This window comes from Telopea speciosissima, chromosome 8 (assembly GCF_018873765.1).
Source record: "Telopea speciosissima isolate NSW1024214 ecotype Mountain lineage chromosome 8, Tspe_v1, whole genome shotgun sequence".
Classification (NCBI taxonomy): Eukaryota; Viridiplantae; Streptophyta; class Magnoliopsida; order Proteales; family Proteaceae; genus Telopea; species Telopea speciosissima.
In genome coordinates, this window is record NC_057923.1 from 57,165,845 (window position 1) to 57,188,844 (window position 23,000).

At 39.1% G+C, this 23,000-nt stretch overlaps 2 protein-coding genes across 5 annotated transcripts in view; one reads left to right on the forward strand and one right to left on the reverse strand.

The window, feature by feature from the left end:
* Window positions 1-2,439: 2,439 nt before the first annotated feature.
* LOC122672548 (protein PSK SIMULATOR 1-like) lies at window positions 2,440-5,209 on the reverse strand. 2 transcript variants are annotated; one of them, XM_043870009.1, is made up of 2 exons: window positions 5,127-5,209; window positions 2,440-4,771 (listed from the first exon to the last, which is right to left on the reverse strand). In XM_043870009.1, exon 2 carries the CDS (start codon window positions 4,697-4,699, stop codon window positions 2,999-3,001), a length of 1,701 nt encoding a protein of 566 aa, XP_043725944.1. In that variant the 5' UTR covers window positions 4,700-4,771; window positions 5,127-5,209; the 3' UTR covers window positions 2,440-2,998. The 2 variants fall into 2 exon arrangements, with proteins under 2 accessions (XP_043725944.1, XP_043725945.1); XM_043870010.1 differs by having other exon boundaries at window positions 2,440-4,774; window positions 5,133-5,207.
* Window positions 5,210-11,081: 5,872 nt separating this feature from the next.
* LOC122671615 (DNA repair protein RAD5A) overlaps window positions 11,082-23,000 on the forward strand; it is a 60,885-nt gene continuing 48,966 nt past the window's right edge. The window contains exons 1-11 of one of the 3 annotated variants that reach the window (XM_043868945.1): window positions 11,082-11,130; window positions 11,338-11,932; window positions 12,032-12,165; window positions 12,302-12,437; window positions 12,707-12,760; window positions 12,837-12,986; window positions 13,080-13,234; window positions 13,311-13,395; window positions 13,475-13,747; window positions 13,883-14,029; window positions 14,143-14,298. In XM_043868945.1, coding sequence (XP_043724880.1) covers window positions 11,360-11,932; window positions 12,032-12,165; window positions 12,302-12,437; window positions 12,707-12,760; window positions 12,837-12,986; window positions 13,080-13,234; window positions 13,311-13,395; window positions 13,475-13,747; window positions 13,883-14,029; window positions 14,143-14,298 — 1,863 coding nt within the window. In that variant the 5' untranslated portion in view covers window positions 11,082-11,130; window positions 11,338-11,359. Of the gene's footprint in view, window positions 11,131-11,337; window positions 11,933-12,031; window positions 12,166-12,301; window positions 12,438-12,706; window positions 12,761-12,836; window positions 12,987-13,079; window positions 13,235-13,310; window positions 13,396-13,474; window positions 13,748-13,882; window positions 14,030-14,142; window positions 14,299-23,000 lie in introns of those variants that run through there. The other 2 variants (XM_043868946.1, XM_043868947.1) reach the window with 2 other exon arrangements.

Below are 23,000 nucleotides of genomic sequence, written 5' to 3' on the forward strand. Positions count from 1 at the left end.
AGCATTCAAGACGAGGTCCCGTGGTGTATGCTCTTCACCGATGATATCGTTCTAGTAGATGAGACAAAAGAAGAAATTAACGCTAAGTCAGAGCTTTGGAGATCAACCTTGGAAACAAGAGGCCTTAAGATTAGTAGAATGAAGACGGAGAATATGATGTGTAATTTTAGTCATACTATGATGGATACTGATATGGTGCGAATTGAGGAAAAATAGATACCGCAAAGCGACTAGTTTAGATATTTGGGCCTAGGGTCTATCATACATAAAGAAAGTGACATAGAGGATGATGTTTCACAGAGAATTAAAGTGGGATGGATGAAGTGGAGAAGTGTGTCCGAAGAGTTGTGTGACCGGCGTATTCCTTTAAAGCTTAAAGGAAAATTCTATAGGACTGTTGTTCGACCAACCATGATATATGGGGCAGAATGTTAGGCAGTTAAGAAGTGTCATATTGATAAGCTTTGTATAGCAGAGATGAGGATGTTAAGATGGATGTGTGGAAAAACAAGCATAAAGTACGGAATGAACATATTCGATCGGACTTTGGAGTAGCCCCGATCAATGACAAACTACGAGAGAGTCGTTTGAGGTGGTATGGTCATATTCAACGGAGGCCTAGTGACACCCCAGTAAGGAGGAGTGATATGATTCTGATTGAAGGAGCTAAAAGAGCTAGGCGCAGATCTAAAATGACCATAGGAGAAGCGGTGAGGAAGGACATGCATAAGCTAGGGCTTGTTCCAAGTATGACGCTGAACAAAGCCTACTAGAGGTCAAGGATCCATGTCGCAGACCCCATTTAGCTGAGATTCTCCTGACGGGTTAGGCTATGCCCCTTTCCTCTTACTATCTTTCATCGTTCATTTTTCTATTTATTTCCCATCTTCTTGTGTCCTTTTCCTTTTTCATCTCTCATCCCTTTCCCCCATCTCTATTTTCCCATCTTTTCTTTCCTTTTTTGGTTAGAACTATGTTTTCCATACTTTGTTTTGTTTGGATCCATGTAGCCGACCCCATTAAATTGGGATAAGGCTGAGTTTGTTGTTGTATACAATTTTACAATTCTAGCTCATGCACAGATTTCAAGCTGCTCCAGTATCATGTTGTTTTGGTCTCGGTTTCGATAATTTATTGATCTTATAAAAGCTTAATTTCACCCAAAAGGAGGCAATTTTGTGGTCATGTCCCATAGAAGAAGAAGGAGAAAGGTTTTGTGGTCGGCGACCACAAAAACTTTCACCTAGAAGAAAAAGAGAATAACAGAAAATAAATAGTAATAAATTTAAAACTGGTCACAAAATTTTATAACCATAAAAACAAAGAGCAAACAGAAAAATAGATACACCTAAACAATACTAAAGCTGACCATGCATGGGAAACCATTGATCTGAAAATATTCACTCATCCCTTGCAAAAAGCACAAGGATTTTTTTTTTCTTAAATCACATCTAAAGCAATGGATCAATGATACATAGTCATCAAATCTATTAACAGGAGTCAGCTTAATATTTATGGCAAGTGATACCAAGCAATAACAGCTAAACTGAACCAGCAAAACAGGTGGATTCTGAAGAAATAAATAATCTTATAATAAAGTGAAAGATCCATGGATTACAAATGGATCTATCACTGTAACTGAACATTATTCAAAATAGTTTAAAAGAAAAGGAGTAATGAACATATAGAATTAGAATAAATCCAAATTTGAAAAATATTTACCTAGACCCCAAAAGAAAATCCCATGATTAATTGAAAATTATAAATCCACCAGTATCTTCAAGATCTAGAGTATTTAAGATTCATCGATTGTCAAGAAAGTAACAATAAGCATCCGAAAGTGAGTTGATTTCTCAAAAAAAGTCATTTTCTTGTTGTCTATGCAGAAAGCATAAATTCTCTCAAAAAAGCAACTGGAAAACTAGGACCCCCCCCCCCCTCCAAAAAAAATAAAAAGAAAAAGAAGAGGCTATTTTTCTCCTTTCACTTTATGGAGGAAAAAGATAGCTGCAACCTCAAAGTCCAAAGCCCCAAATTATAGCCATGCATCAATAACTTTTCTGAGTTCAATATTAATTTTTTTCATGTAGATTTTGGAAAGTATACAGAAAAGCATGAAGGTATTGAAATCAAAGCATTTTAAATTGAGAACTGGAGTAGAATGCAAATTAAGGAACAAAGTATCCAGCAGAATGTGTTTGTACAATCAGAATACATATGAATGGTGATACCATGAGAATTAGTACCAGTATTCGGTTCAATTAAGCAAAATGTGAACTGCATCATATTTCATAATTAGTTGCAACTAAAATCAATACTTATAGAGTCCTACATAACATTATCCGTAAAAATGGTAAACTATGGCGTCCATTAAATCAACATGGAACATCAGCTTGCGATACCAATGAGCAGAAAAGTTGTTAGCAACAGACGCAGATAGAGAACGACATAGAACACAAATGTCAGATTGCCATAACCTGTTTCAATTCAAGGAAAATAAGTGTTTTTGGGTGAGGGAATGGAGGGAGAATAAGCTTCTATATAGTAAAATTTACATATTTCACTGAAGGTTGCTATCAATATACAATTTCTGGAAGTCCATGGAGAGTGTAATGATACAATGTCAAAATATGATTTATGCGATGCAGGCAGTGCTAGCCAGTCTCAATATCCCAAGAGGCGGGATTTGCAGTTCACCTCAAAAGAGGGAAAAACAAAAAGCTCAGATGCTGAAACTGTACCTTAAACTTCTGGAATAATGCGCATTTGGTACCAAAGAATTCAATAGAATTAAAATCCATGCCACTCACTCCTCCAAGCAGATGACCAGTGTTTGTCAAACTGGAAACTGAATCCATGGGTAAAATCATGGACTTCAGCATCAAGCTACACTTGATCAAACCTTTATCCATACAGAGCTCCTGAACTCTACCACTGGTCATTTAACAAGACTTCCAGGAAACCTTTGGGAGATTCAGCCAGAAACCAGAAAAATAAATCAGCCCTTCAGATCCAAATAATCGTCTAAGTTTCCACTGCCAGTGCATTCCCGTAAAGCTTTTGCATTGAGGTCTCTCCCAAATCTCCAGATGTAATTGAGACCCACAAGAAGCTCCGTTATTGCAGCTTCTGTCTTTGCCTGATTTGCAAAGTACAGAGTTTGTACCAGAAGCACATTTGTCCTGGAAACTAAGTTCTGCTGCTCGAAATTCCGCTCAGAATGCCACCTTATCATGTTATGAGCAAGTGGCGCCAACCATTCTAGTATCCTTGCCAAAGCATCATTCCATTCGGCTGCAAGAACACCATCACAAAAGGATGAAGCCATGTTCTTGGAATATGACTTTAGCCTAGCCCTTAGTGCCATTCTTACACTTGTGGGCAACATATTGTACAGGTCATCTCTTGCATCAGGACCAATAAGATGAGAAGATGTCACTAGTCTCTCAATTACAATAATCACATTTGCATAATGGAGTGCCAAAGCGGCAGCACCAAGAGTTGATGGAGGGGCATTCAACAATCTTTGCTTAGAACTAAAGAGAGAGAGATTAGTACGGTGTACGCTGCTGTGAGGAAGTAGTTCTGCATTAGCATCTTTTACTCCGTTGAGAATTCCTGAATAAACAACATTGGACTTCCGAGAGCCATGACTTACAGGTGTGTAGCTTTGCAACACTGGAGTGTCACTTCCACCCATCATGCATCCTTTGAAAGGGCCTACACTAGGCAACCGCTTTGTTTTTGAACGTAGGTTCTTCCCATGGAGGGGGGTAGACGAATTCTCATGAGTATGCTGATGCCTGTTGCTAGCTTTCTTCATGCTTGATATAGGCCCTGATTTTGAAATTGACTGACCAAGAGGACCTGAAGAGAACATAACACGGTTTTTCTCAGATGGATGAACTGACGACTGTATCAGTGTGGAAACAGAGTGACTTCGAGAAAGATAATCTGTATTCAAAACTTTTGAATCATCAACTCCATCTACAGCTTCTTTATGATTAATTCCAAACACATGCTTGATCTTCCTGAATATCGTGAACAAAGACCTCCCAAGGAAGAGGATAGTGTAATCATATGTCCTGTTCCATAAAGATCTCTCTCGGAGATTCTTCACCTCCTGCCGCTGCCACACAACCTTCTGCTGGAACTCGAGCAAGCTTACCCGATTTGGGTCATCATTACTTGCCTGCATTCTCCTTAGAGTCTGTTCCAGTTCCGCAAGCACTTCCAGCTCTTGATACAAATTCGTGCTAATACCAATGAATCTCTCCATCTTTCTAACTTTCCTATCCATCTTCTTCCATGTTAATTCCCAATGATAAAGATCTTCATCAGTCTTGACCAGTTCATCGAAGACATGCTCAAACCGCTGCAATACGGGATCGGAGCACTTCTTCCCAAGCCTAGCCACGGATCTCACTATAAACCCCAAATTATCGACCATTTCCGCATAGACTAACCCGACTAGGAAATCATCATCGTCTGATACAAGCTTCCTGACACCAACCGAATTCATGATCTCTTCTCTCAACCTAACAACTTGCTTATCACTCAAACATTGCCATAAATGAACCACCTTTGACATCAAGCTCGCAACTTCAAATGCCAACACCCCAATGGTAACCTTTCCAGGCTCAGGATTATTTCTCCGCGAATTCTTCCACCAACTACCAAACCACGACTCCATCACCATCTCGCTCCAAGAACAATACTACCCAAAAAAAAAATTAGCCAAACACGACTTCCCCAGTAGATCTCGCGATTACTGCACCAAAACCAAAACATTATAAAAATTTCAAACAATCAGGTCAGCGACTGCCGCTTCAAGAAGCAGCAGCCACTCATAATTCATAAACTACTTTCACATAAACAAATTCACCTTGTGAAGGTCGAATTTCACGAGAATATCCAAAAATTGACATTAATAAGAATTGAAATTAACAAAACCCTAATTTCCCACGTAAATCATCTCAATTAACGTGGAAATGCACTCAAAAAATTCCAACCCTTTTAACCCTGAATCTCCCACAGAAACTCACACTCGATCTCGGCATAAAAGCAGTGGTAAAGCTATCAATAACAATCAAAATCAGTAAGAATCAGAGAAGAAACTCACGTACCTCACCGAAGAATCTCCACAGAAGAATGATGTAAAGAGTCACTCTCCAAAGAGGCACCGAATCTCCCCCCTCTTCAGGGGAAAAAACAGACTCGGAAAATAGAACAGTAGAAAGAAAAAGAGAAAAAGTAGAGTGGCTTTTATATAAAGCGGTTTCAAAAGGAAACAGCTGCGAAGCTGTAATGGCAGAAAGTATGGTGTGCGGTGTGAACATCCACTGGAGTAGTCAGTCAGTCGCAGCAGCGGCTAAAGCTAAAACCAAGTGAGCGATCAGATCAAGTTCACATTAACTGATTACAGTGAGGGAATAATGTAGAAGACAGACGAAGAGGTTTGAGCAGGTAAATCTAAGCTTTTGTAAGAATCCAAACTCGACAGACATAAGAAGTGGTGGCAGTGTGGCACTGTTATAAGCTGTTAAAGGTGGTAGTTTTAATGGTCACAAAATTAATGGGTTTCCCATGGACTATTTATGGTGGTGGGTCCGGTATTCAATCTCACAGCCTTGCAGTTGAAGAACAAATATATGGGTGATCAAATGGCTTATATCACCCGCTTGTGACTACGGCCGACCTATCCGAGCAAAATCCATCGACAAGGGGAAAAAAAAAAAAAAAAAAAGAAGCCTACCTTAGGCGTGTGTGGTGTGCTGTCCTTGCGCGCTCGACATAAGGGAATGTGAAATGACCACGGTAGTCCACGAAAAGGAGAAATTTTTTGGGAGCATGGCAGTCATATTCCTGTCTAGGTGAAGGGCAATATACCGCACATGTCCCAGTAGTATTCTCTTAATCAAATTAAAAAAAACAAAGGACTCTCAAGTCTAACATCTTTTTTCCACCTTTTCTTTTGGGCCAAATGTGTTCTTGGCCTTAAGCAAAAGTGTATAGGGAAATCTCCCGGAAGTTACAAAGAGAGGGTTTACAAGGAAAATGAAAGGTGGTGGCTTCAACTTTAGAACTTTAATGTAGAACCAGAAGAGTGTCTTGGGTATTTAAAAAAAATGCGTTGATTATATAATTATCCATTGAATAATTTCAGTGGGTAGTTATACGATTGAAAATTTTCTTTAAGATTTAAAGAAATTTTTTGTAGAATAATCATTCGATCAATTATAATGTAAGGTACAGAATGTCTGACTGGTAATGATCATCATATAGTTACACTTAGTAAGGAAGATACTGAGATGTATGTGTGGTAAAAGAGTAAAACTATGAATGTTTATAAAAAACTATCATATCAGAGTCTATTTGTCAGATAAAGGGGGGAAGATGACCTATCATCTTTGATGGAGGAAAATATGTTATTGCATCCAAATGCAAAAGCTAGTTTTAAGTTTCTTAGCAACTGCTATGGAGGCTGAAGATCTTCGTGATGCTTTGCTGCTTGTTAGCAGCATGGGTTTTTTGAAACTGATAATCTTTTCGAGTTGTTAGGCCTTAGTCTAATCTCATAATGGAATTGCTTCTTCCTTTGACTGGTGTGTTTTTTCCATTGTAGATGACATTTTATCTATTTCTTTAGGTTTTACCAAGTTGTATTTTGTTTTATTTTGAGATCTTTTAACAATGAAGCTCATTTCCATGTTTCGGGGGGTTATAAATTTTGATTGTCTAGAACTTGATGGCCTAATCCACCTCTATTTTATTGTAAATTTGTCTTTCTTCAATAGGAGATTATCCTTTGCTGGTTTTTGTTAATAAAATTTATTGTTTATTCAAAAAATAAAATAAAAATGATAACTGATATGGCAATAGCTCCAATACACAATAAGCCAGGACAAAGTAGCATGAGGTGGCATTACTGTGTTTGACAGAAGCCTTTAGAGCCTCCAGTAAAGATGAATGGTTTGATTTAAATTGAAGGATCTAAAAGAACAAATGAAAGACCTAAAATCACTCTAGGATAAGTGGTGAGGAAATACATGCATAACGTACATATGCCGTGTATCAAGTATAACCTGAAATAAAAATGATCGGAGGGTAAAAAATCAATATAGCTGACCCCATTTAGTTGGTATAAGATTGAGTTGTTGTTGTTGTACTCGACCAATTTATGAAGTATCCAAAATACCTTCGAACTCATGATTGTGTCTCCAAAATGTCCCCCACTCATTGTGGTGGAGTAAATCAGTCATCCATCGCCCTTTGTTTTGATCATAATTATATTGCCTTTTATAGGATTATATTTGGATGTGTAAGGAGGATTGCATGGTTGGACTTGCCATGGTTGCATTATTTGAAAACTCTCACTTACTTACATCTTATCAATATTGTTTTAGAATTGATTTTTATATTTTGTGGTTATTAGGTCTGGTCCTTCTGGCTAGATTCTATTTTATTGATTATTTTATTTACGTTTTTCAATTGTAAATTTTAACTGTGTTTTTGTGAAATTTTCATTACGCTATAATTGTTGTACAAATTTTCTTGCCAACAATACTTTAAATGAAATTCTTAACCCATGTAAATTTTTTATTTTTTAGGCTATTGTTGCTGGGTGAATTATTATTCCCACAAAGGTCTATTTTCTTTTGTTTACCACAAAAAGAAAGGTCTATTGTTTTTTCAAATATCACAAGACATCTATTTTTCCATGTGGATAGATGATGTGTGCATTCCGACCATTGGATAGAGAAGACATGGTATATATATATTAGCCACATGTCAAAATTTAGAGTCTAATTAATTAAATACCTTTTTTTTGTATGCTCATACAAATGAACCGATACTCTTGGCACTACTGTGTACTCTCCCAAAATCGAGTGTGAAGTGTGAACAGGTAGTTTAGATTTTAAAAAGGAGAAAATTTTCTTATACCATAGGCACAAGAAATTAAAGTATACTCATATGGGGTCATAAATGTCTGCCCCATATTATAGAGTGTCCATAATACCATTGTATTGTTCTCCGATAACCTTTGCACATCATTTGAACGCCTCCGCCGTGGTTGAAGGAAAACTGTCTCTGTAAAAATATTATAAAAAATGATGAGTTATTTTATATTGTGATTTTTTAAAACAATGGCTTTCATTGTTAAATGGATAACAATAATTAAAAAAATTACAAGAGAAAGAACATTGCCCGATCGTGTGGCTCATGCACCTAAACAAAGAAGCGTGCAAAATTACCATTGCACCACCATGAAATAAAAAATCTCATCCATATTGATACTCTTGAACATGTTCTCAATGGCCCCCACGTAGGTGTAGGAGCCACCCGACCAAATAATGATCTTTCGCTCAAAATTATTGAGAAAGATAATGCCACCCGGTCGTGCAATGCATGTCCTCCCTGAACCTAGACACAAGGGCACACGAAATGACTGCTACACCCCTTTAGAAAGATGGAAATAATCAGGGGTGTGGCGATCATTACACGTGCCACTATGTCTAGGTGTAGAGGCAGCGTGTGTTGCGCGACCAGAAGGCGTTCTTTCTCCTAAATTTATTCTATACATTGTACATAAAAGAAAGGTATTATAAAGAGTTTAGATTTCGCTTTGACATCTAAAAGTTGAGATTTCACATTTACATCTACGGATACAAAAGAAGGAACATAATTAGAGGCATCGATGACTTATTTGATGAAAGTTCTAAAGTTTAAAGGGCCATGAAGCAAAGTTAACATTCTTTCTTTTGTTCTCATAAAATTAAAAAATATATATTATTTCTTTTGTTAAACGGGTGATGCTTAGGGGTCCCCCCCTCTGATTGGGATTGCCGTCTGAACAATCTAAATTTAGTTTTATGATGGTGCTTTTAAAATTTAAACTTGCACAAAAATCTGCCCTTATCATGAATAAAGGTTCGTCAATGAATTTGAGTCAACATGGTCATCATTTAGTAATAAAACAGTATAAACTATAAAGTCTTTCATGAAATTTTTTGGCATGCCCTCTCTCAAAAAAATGGGCCCCACACACACTCTCTCACCTCTAAGAACCCTCCTTTTGTGTGATTTGTAATCTAGTCTTCGCATTTGTCTCAATTAGTACACGGGTGTCGGAGGAAACTCTTGCCTAAACAAATATCATATAAAACCAATATATCTTCTCACATTTTTTTTGAGGTCAAAAGAACGAAAAGAATTATTTCTGTTGTAACATGTACAAGGGGACCACTAACAAAAAGACCATAGGACCCGAGGGTTGGAAACAAAGAAACTGCTAAGTCTAATGTACAACAACACATCGGTGCAGAGACTAACAGGTAACCATCGTTGGATGACCTCCATGGGCGCTATTTCTGAGAAGTTTCTTAATGGCACCAACACATAGGGCAACAAGTCGATATCTATCTCCAAAGTTAGAATATGAATGGCTGGAACTCATCCAATGAGCATTCTCAATATTACGCTTGGAAGAGGACTCGAACTTCCATGCTCTTTAACACGAAATTTTGAGTCTTGCAATTAATATCTTCACGAGATGGAACTCAACAAAATGGACAATAGGTAATGACCAATGCTTGGGTTTTATCAAAGTCACTATCCAAAGGGCCACGTGAGAGGTATCCCTAACAAAACACTTAATAAAGATTCACTTGAAAGGATTTATGTTCTGGACTGACAACAGGGCTTGTGGATTTGACATTTTATTTGTAAGGAATGATTTTTTCTTTTATCCTTGCTAGTTAATAAAAATGGCATCATCGCTAATGCCAAGTCAATGGGTGTATGAGAGGGTATGCCTCACGATTTATACGAAGAGAGCTCATATGATCAAGAGAAGAGAGAATGTGAGAGCGATGCAGGGGGTGTCAATTTTTAGTCCAAACCGATTGAATTGATTGAAATTTATTGAAGAAACGCGGATCAAACATAACACAATCATTATTTGTTTGAATTTTCATGAAACAAATAAAAAACCGAACCAGATCGAAGTGTCCCAATAATCTGATCGAAACTGGAAAAAGTTCAATATACATACATCGGAACAATTACAATTGAAAAACCGATAAGAACCAACTTTTGTCTTAATGAGTTGGTTTCAATTTGGCCTAATATCATATGGAAACCAGTTCAACCCGACCAAACCCAAAACAAACCAATCGAACAAGCCACATCATTTTCCTATGAAAATTCATGATGAAAGGTAAGATCTTTACTCTGCTTTTGCTTTGAATCAGTTTGTTATTGTTATTGCCCATTGTTAACCCCAACCTGATCCTGACTAGGGGTGCAACAGGGTTAGGTTAGGCTGGGTTGGGCTTTATAAACCCTAGTTCAATCCTGAGTCTCCTTAGCTAGGCCCGTTAGGCCTGACCCAACCCTAACTCAGGGCTTGAAAAATCCAACCCTAACCACCCTAAGGGTTGGACCAGGCTAACCTTGATTGGCCCTGATCATGGGAAAGGGGAAGGGGACTGGACTTGGCTAGGGAGAAAATTATCAATTTTACTTAAAATAACCCTATAATAAAATGTTTATATCACTTGTTATCTCCATATATAATATATTATATAACAAAATGTGAGTGATATTTAAAGTTTATAATATGTGTACTATATCAATACATATTTTATAGTATAACTTAAAACAAGGTTGGGTCGGGCCAGGCTCAGCCCGAGGCCTTAACCCTGACCCGACCCGACCCTGACTCAAGGTTAGAAATTTCAAGCCCTGATCCGCCTTTAGGGCCAAGATATCTCCGCCCAGGCCTTGTTCATGTTCAGGGTGGGTTCGGGCCTACAGGGCCAAACTTTGCACCCTAGCAGATACTCATCTGGAATATGGATAGTCCGAGTTCGGGCTCAGAGGTCACAGCGGGTCGTTGTTCGGGTCATGCCGGAAACAACGAAGACGGTTAATTGCCATTTGCCAGAACTTATAAGAAATGGCGGGAAATGGGAGCTTTCGCGCCGCTTTATCCCAGAGAGCTAAATGCTTCGTTTTCAACTTTTAAAACACTAAAACAGCGTCGCTTGGGCTCTCGTTGCATCACCCTCCGTCAGCCACATAAATTCATGCCAGGCTCCTCTACCATCTCCCAAAATCAAAGCCAAGGTATGTTGCCTCCTGCTCCTTTTTATTTCGAAAGCTGCAACCATGCACCATTTGTACCGAAGCTCTAGGGTTTTATTCACATTTTGTAATTAGGGTTTGCCGGATTTTTTTTGTTGTTAAATTTTAAAATCATTGGTTTGGTATTTCAGATCCGTGGGTTACTTTCATGATTTATAGATACTGCAGCTAATTTTGAATTTGAGTTAGGGTTTAGGTCGGAGTTGATTAGATGGGGAACAAGATTACAGACGAATTGATAACTGCCGTACGGTCTGTAATTTGTAATGATTTCACGGATATGGATATTATACGTGCCCTTCACATGGGTAACAACGATGTCACTGCTGCCATTAACATCATCTTCGATATGCCCAATTTCGGCAACAAAGAAAGAATTGATGCTCGGAGAAGCCCCGAAGTTTCATCACGAAATTCGAAGCCGGAAATGAATGTGTCGGTGACACCAGAGAGAATTAGAAATGAGAGTCGAGATTGCTCATTGGGTTCTGAATTGAGTGGGGCACGTAATTGTAGTATGCCCGAGTGTACCCTTGAATCTGCAGAACCAGTGAGACTGCAGCCGTCTGCGTCGAATTGCACTGAATGGTGGTTTGTTGGCAGCGCTGAATTAGCGGCTTTGTCGACCTGCAAAGGAAGGAAGCTTAAAGCTGGTGATGAAGTGATATTCTCATTCCCCTCCAAGCAGTCGAAGTCCCCCTCGACTGCCAAATTCCCTGGGCGAGGACGAGTGGCAGCAGCTTGTTCAGAAATTGTGAGGTTCTCTACAAAAGATTCAGTAGAGGTGCTTAGTATGATCGGCTATCCAGACTCTCTTTGGGGATAGTTTTGGCTTGACATTTGCTGGATTCGTTTAATGTTACTTTGCTCATCCATTTTGTAGATTGGGCGCATTCCAAATGAATGGGCTCGGCGCCTTTTGCCACTAGTGAATGATAGGAAGATCCGTATAGAAGGGTGTTGTAAATTTGCTCCAGATGTCCTCAGCATTATGGACACAATCCTTTTGTCAGTCAGGTATGCCAAGGTAAATAGATGTTATAAAGGGATGTCAAGTTTGGAAGACAATAGGAAGTTGGGAATGCTTCTTGTGACTTCAGTTTATTAGGTTAATACCTGATATGAACAATTCTCTATACATTGTTATGTACAGTGTGTATATTAATAGTTCTGTGTTTCGTAAGCACCACCATATTTCGGTGAAGTTGGCACGCAATTTCAATGAGGAATCAGTTGTGCATCCTCTTCCTACTTTGTTCAGGTTGCTTGGACTGGTCCCTTTCAAGAAGGTGAGCATTCCCCCTTTTTTGGTTGCTTCTTTTTTCGCTTTATTTCTGCAGCTTGTCTTGGGAAAATACTTGGAAATTCTCTGCTAAGCCATAAGTGATTGGTGGATTCTTTTTGGTGTCAATGGGCAAGTTTTATTTTTATTTTAGAGAGATGTTTAAAATTCTTCACTGCATTTCTACTTGACATGCTGTTTTTATGCCATTATTTCATTGACATGATAATATTGGTGGTGTACTCCTGATTCTGCTTCATGCTTATTCATGAACAGGCAGAGTTCACCCCTGAGGAACTTTACACGAGGAAGAGACCCTTAGAGTCAAAGGTGGTAGCAAATATATATGTTTAAATATTTATTGTTTTTAATACTGGGTTCTGGGCAGTAATTGTGCTTTAAACAGGACAGTTCTGTAGTTCATGCTTCATTATTTCACGCCGACAAATCTAAGAAGCCCGCTGTTCATGGAAGCATTGTTGAAAACAATCAGGAGTCCATCTCAAATTCTGATCTTGAAAATATTGTTGGTGTTGGGGACACCTCTGAGCTAGAGGTATTTGCATGCCTAATGATCTCCTTACTCTATTCCTGGACCCACAAGAATTGAAGCCTTGGAGGTTGATTCCATGCATATTCCTTGACGCAGGAAAGGGACCCCCCAAATACATTACTGTGTGAACTAAGGCCTTACCAGAAACAGGCACTCCATTGGATGATCCAACTGGAGAAGGGAGGATGCTTGGAAGAGGCAGCGGCGACTATGATGCACCCATGTTGGGATGCATATTACCTTGGAAACAGGTATGATGGGTTCTTAACATGTTTGATTTTTAACGTGCCCATTGAATGGAGGTTGATATTATTTTTGTTTTTTTAGGAGGGATCTTGTTGTCTATTTGAATGCGTTTTCTGGAGAAGCTACAACTGAATTTCCGAGCACCCTCCAAATGTCAAGAGGAGGAGTATGTCTTGCATCCATATTCTCCAATCGTTTTTTGAGTTTCAGTTTTGCAGTAAATTGACCCAATCATGCATTTGAAGATCCTTGCAGATGCAATGGGGCTTGGGAAGACCATTATGACAATAGCTCTTCTGCTTGCATATTCTGACAGAGGTGCATCATCAAGTAATCATCCCATGAGTCAGGTTTCCACTGAAAATAGTGAAGTCAGCAGTGCTTCAGATGGATCTCCAAGTGATTCAAAGAAAGTTACAAAGTTTTCTGGTTTTGATAAGCTGATGAAATCTAGGACCTCACTTATTGGTGGTGGAAACCTGATTGTTTGCCCCATGACTCTGCTGGGCCAGTGGAAGGTGAAGTATTGAGTTCATGTTGTCTGTCGTTTGCTTGTTTCCAGTATCTATTATAAAGTAGGCTCTCTCTCATATAAAATTCTTCACATTGACAATTATAGGACAAAGGCTCTCATTATGTGTTCTATACTGCAGGCAGAGATTGAAAGTCATGCAAAACCTGGATCTTTGTCAATTTATGTTCATTATGGTCAAAGTAGACCCAAGGATACAAAACTTTTAGCAGAGAATGATGTTGTTCTCACTACCTATGGTGTGTTAGCTTCTGAATACTCTGCTGAGGTAGATTAAGATGCTTTATCCTTTCTTTTCTTTTTTGGCTAGACATTGTAGAGCTGTACTTGTGCTATACAAACTGATTTGATTATTTTCTTCCATTCACCTATTTCTCGTAGAATGCTGAAAGCAGTGGTGGACTTTATTCGGTCAGGTGGTTTAGAGTTGTTCTTGACGAAGCTCATACTATTAAATCTTCTAAAAGCCAAATTTCGATTGCTGTGGCTGCTCTAACTGCTGATCGTCGGTGGTGTCTTACTGGTACCCCTATTCAGGTGAGTTTTTATTTGGAAATATAAGTGTGCATAATGAAGATGTCTTATGCTGGTGAAACAGCAGTTCTTTAGAATTGTCCAGCACGGCTTTAATTACATACGATCCTACTCACTGGTTTTAGTAATCAATCGGCAGAAGCCAGAATGGGAAATGCTCCTGAAAAAATTAGTATTTTCCTGCAGGCTTTGTTTGCTTGGTGTTCGCAATTTTGCAAGTAACATGATTTTATCAGGAGTATATTTTATAAAAAGATTCAACTACTAAAAGAAAGATCGATTCTTTGGGATCCTTCCTTTCTTCAAATGGAACGAATAGAGATTGAATCAGACCGATTCCTATTTTTATTTTAAACTTTGCAGCATGGTTCTGTTGGAATATGTAATCCAAAATACCATGGGGGTATTTTGGTCTTTTTGGGGTAGTTTAATTGTTATTCATTAGGTATAGACTGCTTCTCTTATAGAGTCAGCTAGTTAGGGGTATTTCTGTCCCCTTTGTAATTTTCCCTCTATTATAAATAGAGGGTTTACCTATCAATGAATTATTTTAGCCATTCTCTAATTCTCTCATTCTTGGAGATCCATTCAAGCAGCTGAGGACAACATCTATTACAAGACATTATCAATCTTTGACAAGTCATCATCACTTTTATGAAGCCCCCTTCCCTACAGTCGATCTCAACTTTGAGGGTTCTCTACAAAACCCTGACTATAATCGATCTTAGGGTTAGGGATGTTCTCTCTTGCTGATTTTTTGAGGGGAGTTTTATCAACGTCAGAGGAGTATTCGACCCAAATATCAGCTTCATTCTTGGAGTATTTTTGAAAAATTCAGGTTTCATCAATCCAACTATCAACCTATATTTTTTCTGGTTCCTATGTGGCTGGTTGCATCAATTCCTATTGGATCTGCTGAGTTATTGTCTACTACTTGTTGGTTCTATTGAGCCTTAATTCATCCCTTGTTGGTTCTGTTGATTGGCTTCTGTAAGCATGACTGGTTAACATGTTAATGCTGCCTTCATGAGGACTATTGCTGTCCTAGTCTTAAGACTGTGTCTGCCTAATATTGGAGATCGAAGTTCTTTCACCTTATTGAAGAATCGAATCTACTACCTTGGAGATCAGCTTCTATTTGGTATTACAATAGTTGTTCCGTGGCTATTAGCTGCGACTACGAATCTATTCAGTTGTGTGAAGCTTTTCTACCGGTTCATATCCAGCTTAGTCTGGGAGCTTTTCTACAGGTTCATATCCACTAATTCAGATCTGCTCCAAGTTTTTCTAGAAGCTTATTACATCAATTATGCTCAGATATCTTCATTGGTTCTATTCAGCATCTGGAAGCTTATAGATTGGAGTTTTGCACTCTGGTTCTTCCTTGTTTGAAGATTGATCAGGCCTTGAAGATTAGAGCCTTTCCTTGCTTCTAAATCAGATCTGTTTTCTTATTTAGACTAGATCTGCAAATTGGAGTTTGGTGTTTCTCCTTTGTAGGAGTTTCCATCTAAGAAGTTTGTTTGATTGATTGAAGAAGGTTGAAAATTGATATGATGCATTGTTTTTTCCTCCATGATTCTTTATCCCACTGCTTCTTCAATTATCCATATCCCATACCATACCTTTGGAAGTTTATGGTATACTCTAATTTGCCATTCCTTCCTTTTCCATTCCCATAGCACCTTTTGAAAATTCTGGAACATTATCCTTTTGCCATTATCTCTTACATCATCTCTGTTATGTCCACGTGTACTACTACATGTGAGGGGGAGATATGTACAGTATACTTGCAAACATTGTAGAAGCAGAACCTGCAGGAACATTTGTGGCAAAACATAGAAGGTCAGTTTTTTCCACCACCATCGCCATTGGGTATCTTTTGTTATTGGGTTGAACTTGCCGTAAGGGGGAGATTGAAGTATTGAAGCGTAGTGAAGATATTTGGTTGTTGCCTGCCTATTTGAGGACTTTCAGTGGGGTTGATACAGTTTTTTCCGCTGCCTGATTCAGTTTGTTTCCGCTGCTTGCTGTCCTAGTTATTTAACTTCAAGATTTTATGTTACTGTGACAATCTGAGATTTATCACTGGATAGCTATTGAAGATCGTTGAAAGCTGGATTTTTTGGAAGAAATTCTAGTCTCGGTTTGCTGCTAATGTCTGTCCAGGTTTTGAAGATCAATTGTTTCAAGTTCTTGAAGGTTTATTTGTGAGCTTTATTCATCTGTTAAGCTGGATTCTATTGCAACTTTGTTTCTTTCCATTTTGTTCAAGTTGGGCATTAGTGCCTTATATGCGCCAGCTTAGGGGGAGTGTTAGCACTTTTTATTAATTTTTTTTCTTCTTATTAGTTCAAGCTAGAGCTTCTTTTAGTATATGTATAATCCAGCTTGAGGGGGAGTGTTGGAATATGTAATCTAGAATACCGTGGGGGTATTATGGTTCTTTTGGGGTAGTTTAATTGTTATTCATTAGGTATAGACTGCTGTTCTTATAGAGTCAGCTAGTTAGGGGTATTTCTGTCCCCTTTGTAATTTTCCCTCTATTATAAATAGAGGGCTTACCTGTCAATGAATTATTCTAGCCATTCTCTAATTCTCTCATTCTTGGTTCTACCAATAGGTTCTTAATTCTTTGTTTGAGAACTATTTTTTTTGTTTTTTTAAGAATAATATATTATATGCCTTTTTTTCACACTGGTCTCTGTGAGTTATTTCCACTCTAAAGCAAGTTGATGCAGTTTAGAAGAACAAGAGGGCCAACAGCAAACCAGACCATTGGACTGGACCAAGAATGGACCAATATGTTTAATTTTGAATGTCCAATGGGTTATATGGGCCATAGGCTTGGTCTTTTTGGGCTTACTATTGTAAATTTCTAATGAGCCAATTCTATATGCCCAAATATGTAGGATTTGAGTCCTATACGGGCAATACGGGTTTGGGATGGCACCGATACACTTGCAGTGGTGCTTGCTTAGCATGGAAGAAGAACTCGCGAGATCTCGAGCGAAATCTCAGTTTTTAAAGTGGTCGAGACGAGATGTTAGCTGAGTCCCAAAAGTGCACCATCTTGGGTGAAATCTTGGTCGATCTCGACCCGACCCAGATTTTGGCCCTTTTTTCCTTTAAAGACTTCTAGAACTCGATAGATCTCGTGAATTCTTTGTCGAGTTCTACTAAGACTGCCATTTTGGTATACAATCACTTATCTATGCAAACCTTGGTATATATACACTGGACAAACACTTATATATAGGACAAGCACTTATTTATGCCTAATATCCTTTTAAGTAAATGTTTTTTGGACATTTATGTCCAAAAAAATATTTTCATTCAAAGCGATTTTGACAGTATTCGCTCACACCAAATTAAGTTTGACCGGTACATAACTCCTTCAATATAAATCAGATTTAAGCAATCTTGGACTTGTTGGAAAGCTTTCAAAACAAACTCGAGACGAGTTTTAGTTCCTTGTTGCTTACTAGCTAGAGTATCAGGAAGAGGAATTAACGTAGGAATAGGAGGAAAACTATCAGTCTCACTCTCCAGAATACAACCAGTACAGGGTATTCTAAAGAAATAGGTAACATCAACATTAACAAATTGACATTAAGAAACTAGATCATAACACCAAAGTAACATCATCATTAACAAATTGCCGTCGAGAAACTAGAGCATAACACCAACATCCTTTTTAGGTGCAAGAGTAACTAAGAAAAACACACTTGATCCCCCGAGGAAATAGTTATCAGCATGTGGTTGTAAATTTTGGACAAAACAAGTGCATTCAAAAACTTGAGCCAATAGAGAGAAGAGCGGTGAGTTAGGAAAAACAATAGATATAGGAGACTGGTTGTTAAGAACAGAGGAGGGCATGTGTTTAATCAAATAACAAGAGTTAAGACGTCTCCCTAGAACTTTTTGGAACATTCATATGAATCAATAATGACCGAGCAATTTCCAATAAATGTCTATTTTTCCTCTCAGCTATCCTATTCTGTTGAAGGGTATAAAAGCAACTCTTTTGATGAATAATACTATGCTCAGAGCAAAAGATGAAATTTAATGCTAAGTTTATTCGAGAGCATTATCAGAACAATTTTTTTTAAGAGAAACATCAAACTGAGTTTTTATTTCATTATAAAATGCTTTGAAAATAGATAAAGGACTCTAAACTATCTCTCAACAAATACAACAATATCAAACATGAATGATCGTCCCCAAATGTGACAAAGTAAGAAAATCTGACATATGTTTAATATGACATGGACCCCAAATATATGAATGAACTAAAGAAAACAACAATTGACTCTTGGACACATGATGAGAAAGAAATGAAGAATGATGATGGCATGATGCTTCCCAAGTTTGCAAGCCGCAAACTCAAGATGGGACATTGACTTGCAACTAGAATTCATTTGTTGAAGTTCGGACAATGACAAATGTCCTAATAAAAAATTCCATTCGGGGGGGGGGGGGACACCACTAGAAGTAGTAGTAGAGACTAGCAGCTTTTGAAGACGTATCGTCATCAAGATAGTACAACCCATTCTTCTCACACCCTTTGCCAATCTTCTTCTTTTTTTGATGATCTTGAATAGCACAATAAAAAGGATAGAAGTTAACAGAATAATTTAGTGCTTGGGTACACGAAGAACAGAAGATAAGGACATAGAAGTAGGTAAAATTATACCATGACCAATCACTTGGGTGGAAGACCCATTAACAAGAATAACATGTGTCATGTGAGGGATGATGAGTCTTATGAAAAGAGGATTACATATTTGACTTACCAATTATATGGTTAGAGGTACCATAATCAATGGCCCATGAGGTAGGAAATGAGGTAGTAAGAAGCGTAGTTGTACCTGTATCGGCCAGTGTGGCAGTAGATGAGAAAGTGGACGACTCGAGCTGTTGGAAACGCTTCAATCCCTAGATAGCTTGCCGTAAAAGCTTTCATAGAGCCGGCTTGGAGAAGTTGTAAATGTCGATATGCACTAAGAACTAAATACTTGTCCCAGAGCATGTCGGTAAGGCGGACAAAAAGCTTTCCAAGAACTGTTCTGACGGTAGTACCTTCCATTAGGAGTTCAATGGTAAGCCATGCTGAGAGCTTTGTAAACCATTGTGGGCATTCAGAAACAGGAATATCTTCAATGGTGAAAAAGTGCTTTGTTTCATGATTCTGATATGGGAATGGTACATTGTATGCAGGAGGAGCCAGAGGGGGCCATGCACTTCATTCATATCTTCTTCATCCGTGACAATAGGCTCAGTTCAGGGGCCAATAGAAGAGGCTGCTGGGCCAATGCTTGTTGCAGTTTGTGCACCTGTTTGGGTATTCATGAAGTGTTCAGGTATAGCCATGAAGACGCCGTTTGAAGAAACATCATCAGACGATTCTGAGGCTGGAGCATCTTGTGAGATGGCCAAGGGAGGGTCATTGATTGAAAGGGTACGAAGATATGAGGATAAGACATTGGGATTTTTAAGTGTATTGAAAGCTGGGGGATTTGTGGAAGTTGGCACATATGGTTGGAGGGTAGGGGGAGAAGAGGTCGAGGAAATAGGTGGAAAAGAGGGGGAACCATAAGGAGGTTGAGTACGGGGGCAAGGGTAAGGGTGCAAGCGAGGGGATAGGTGAGATGCTACATTTCTAAGGGTGTCAAAACCAAACCGAAAACCGAAAACCGAACCCGAAACCGAGCCGAACCGAATTAATTTGGTTTGGTTTCGGTTCTGGTATATGGTATTCTAATTCGGTTCGGTTCGGTTTCGGTTTCGGTTTCATGCCAAGACCCGTCGGTTTGAACTGAAACTGAACCGAATAAACCACTTAATCCAAAGCCATATATCTTTTAAATTTTTTGGTAACCATATCTAACCAAATGACTTTAAATATTCCACTTTCCTATGTTTTTATTGTTTTTTTTGGTAACTATCCAACGGAATGAAGTTTATATACCACTCTTCATAGGGGAAAATAAAAAACTCTATGAATTTTCTTTGTATTTTTGGTAACCATCTAACTTAATGACTTTTCATATTCCACTTTCCAGGTTTTCTCTATTTCCCTTTCTCAATTTCCCTTTTCAACTCTTCAACTTCAACTCTTCAAGTGTGCAACTGAATTAGAACCGTAACCCAAAACCGAATTAGACCCGAATTGGAATTGTATTTGAAAACCGAATTAGAACCGTAACAGAACTGAACCGAACAGGTTCGGATTCGGTTGGTGGTCCCAGAACCGACTCGGTTTTCGGTTCGGTTTCGGGTCACACCCTCAAGTCATGGAACCGAACCGAATACCCGAAACTGAACCGTTTGACACCCTTATACATTTCGTTGTTGGTGCTGAACTTTTAGCGTTTCAATAGGAAATTTTGGGATGGAATGAGGAAGAGAGGGGTTGGAAGGGTAGGGAGTGGGAATATGAGCATCTATGGAATTGTCATAGGCTGGTTGTAGGTATGAGCGAGACCTTGGCCGTGGAGCATTGAACTGTGCATCTGAAATTGTGCTTCGAGAGACTTCTTTTCTACTTTTTTCCACGGATGAGTTTGTGTGCCACATCATAATTTGGAATTATCGTGGCAATTTGTTGCAGTTCTTTATGGAGAGAACCAATTCTTTGCTGAAGGCTTGTAATCGAAGACCCTTGGTGTGATAAAAGACACCTTCATGTCTTCTTGATTATGCATGATCCGCTGCAAATAATAGTTCTGAATAATGGCATTTTCGTTGTGCCAGTTCAGACTTCAGAGCTGCCTTTGTAGATGTGACGCGTGCCCAGGAGCCGTAAAAAAGAATAATATGATGAGAACAGATGTTCCAAGTATGCATTATTTGTTGGGAGTCCTCTTAGTCAGATGGAGGAGGAGAATTCCTTGATTGAAAAGAGGATGAAGAAGCTTCAAGAGTCAATGTTGTTCAGGGAATGGCTGGAGCTGGACGTTTTGTTGGCGGTGAAGGCTTTGGTGGAGACTTGCAGGTAAGAGGCTCTGGAGGTGGCCGACTGTCACCGTATTGTACTAAAAATTGATATTTACCAGAATCTTAACCTAGAGGGCGAACTGTATGATTACCTGCCCTATATCGCCGCCACAATTCTCTCTTAGAAGAGGATCGAATTTTCCTCTTCCTAGGCTTTTTCCACATAATGTTATCGTCGGATGAGGATGAACAATCAGGGCAGTCACAGACATCAAACCATTTGTGGCCTATTCAGAGATAGGGTGGCCATCATGACCATATGCTCGGATGGGAACATTCTGTAGACTCTCAAACTCAGTGGAAAAATAGGGATTGCCGTCATGATATCTGGTAGTTGTGGTGGTTGTGGGAGTCTGATTTCAACACTTCTGTCTGGGCGCCGAGAAAGATTGGATCTGTAGAAACGACCGTCTGAGTTTCAGGCTGTTGGGTCTTTTCATAAGTTGTGATCCAAGAGTAAGGAAGCAATTGGAGGAGATCAGATCAGGAAATCTGCCTGGGTACATATGTACAAGTAGGGACCTGATTGGAGTCTATATGGAGGAAAAGGCATCGTTGGAATGTCTTGTAACAATGTCAAAGGCATGATTCTGCAACCTGTAACCCAGCTGATAGTGGAGAGTGGCAGCAGTGGTTGTGGAGATCTGCGGGGCACCTGAGATCTGAACTTGAACCTTCAACGCGGTGGTGAGATGTGCATCTGAGAGTGGCATGTTGAAATTCGGAAACAGTGTGAAAAAGACTGTTCCAGCATTTAAAGTGGTCTAAATATTAGTGATAACAACATGCTCGTATTTTTGGAATTTGCTCTCTAGAAGAGCACATCGAGATACCACTGGGAGACCTTTGCGTCCATGAAAAGTTAGAGCAAGGCGAATAGCTCCAAAGTGGGGGTGAGTGCACCCTTGTGCAATCCATTGCCGAATAGCATCAACTGGTAATTCCAGATTAAAAAGCTGTTCGTGTCTGGTAGCCGGTATCTGATACTGAGTGAATTTTGAGGCTTGTACATGCGCTTTAAGCGCAGGAGTTCTCCGAGGCGACAGGGTTGGCTATACAGTCTTTGCAGCTGTTGTAGGTCCCTTATGAAAGACTGTATAAGGGTTTAACAAAGGATAATTTGTCGGTTGGATCAATTGATCTTTTGGAGAGACAAGGAAGAGCTAGAAGAAGATTGTGAGATGTTGCTGGAAGTAGATGGTGGGGAAAGGTAACCTGTTGGAGAACTCATTTTGAAATAGAGGGTTCTATCATCAGAAGAATTCCGTATAGAATAATTGCTTTATTTTCTGTAACATCACCCTAAAATTGATGCTGAAACATGAAACAAATGGATAGAACATTCAACGGACTATTTCCCAAGACAACCAGGGCAAAAATACAGCCTATGCCTTCAACTCCCAAAAACAAAGTCTCAAGGGACCTCGCCATGAAAGCTATATCCAAACTTTCATGAGCCATGGGGCATAGGGGATCCATCTATAAAGCATTTCTGATACGGAGGATCCTCGAAACGAGTCAACAGTAGAGCATACTCTGCCCAGAGACTGGGAGCAATTAAACCATATAGAAAATCTTTGTCAGACAAAAAGAGAAGATTTAGAAGCGAGACATTGGCTCTGATACCTTGCCTAGGCATCCATGTGCCTTGGTCACCTTGTTGGTGTTTCCTTGCTACTGGATCCCCTCCAACGCCTTGGATCGCA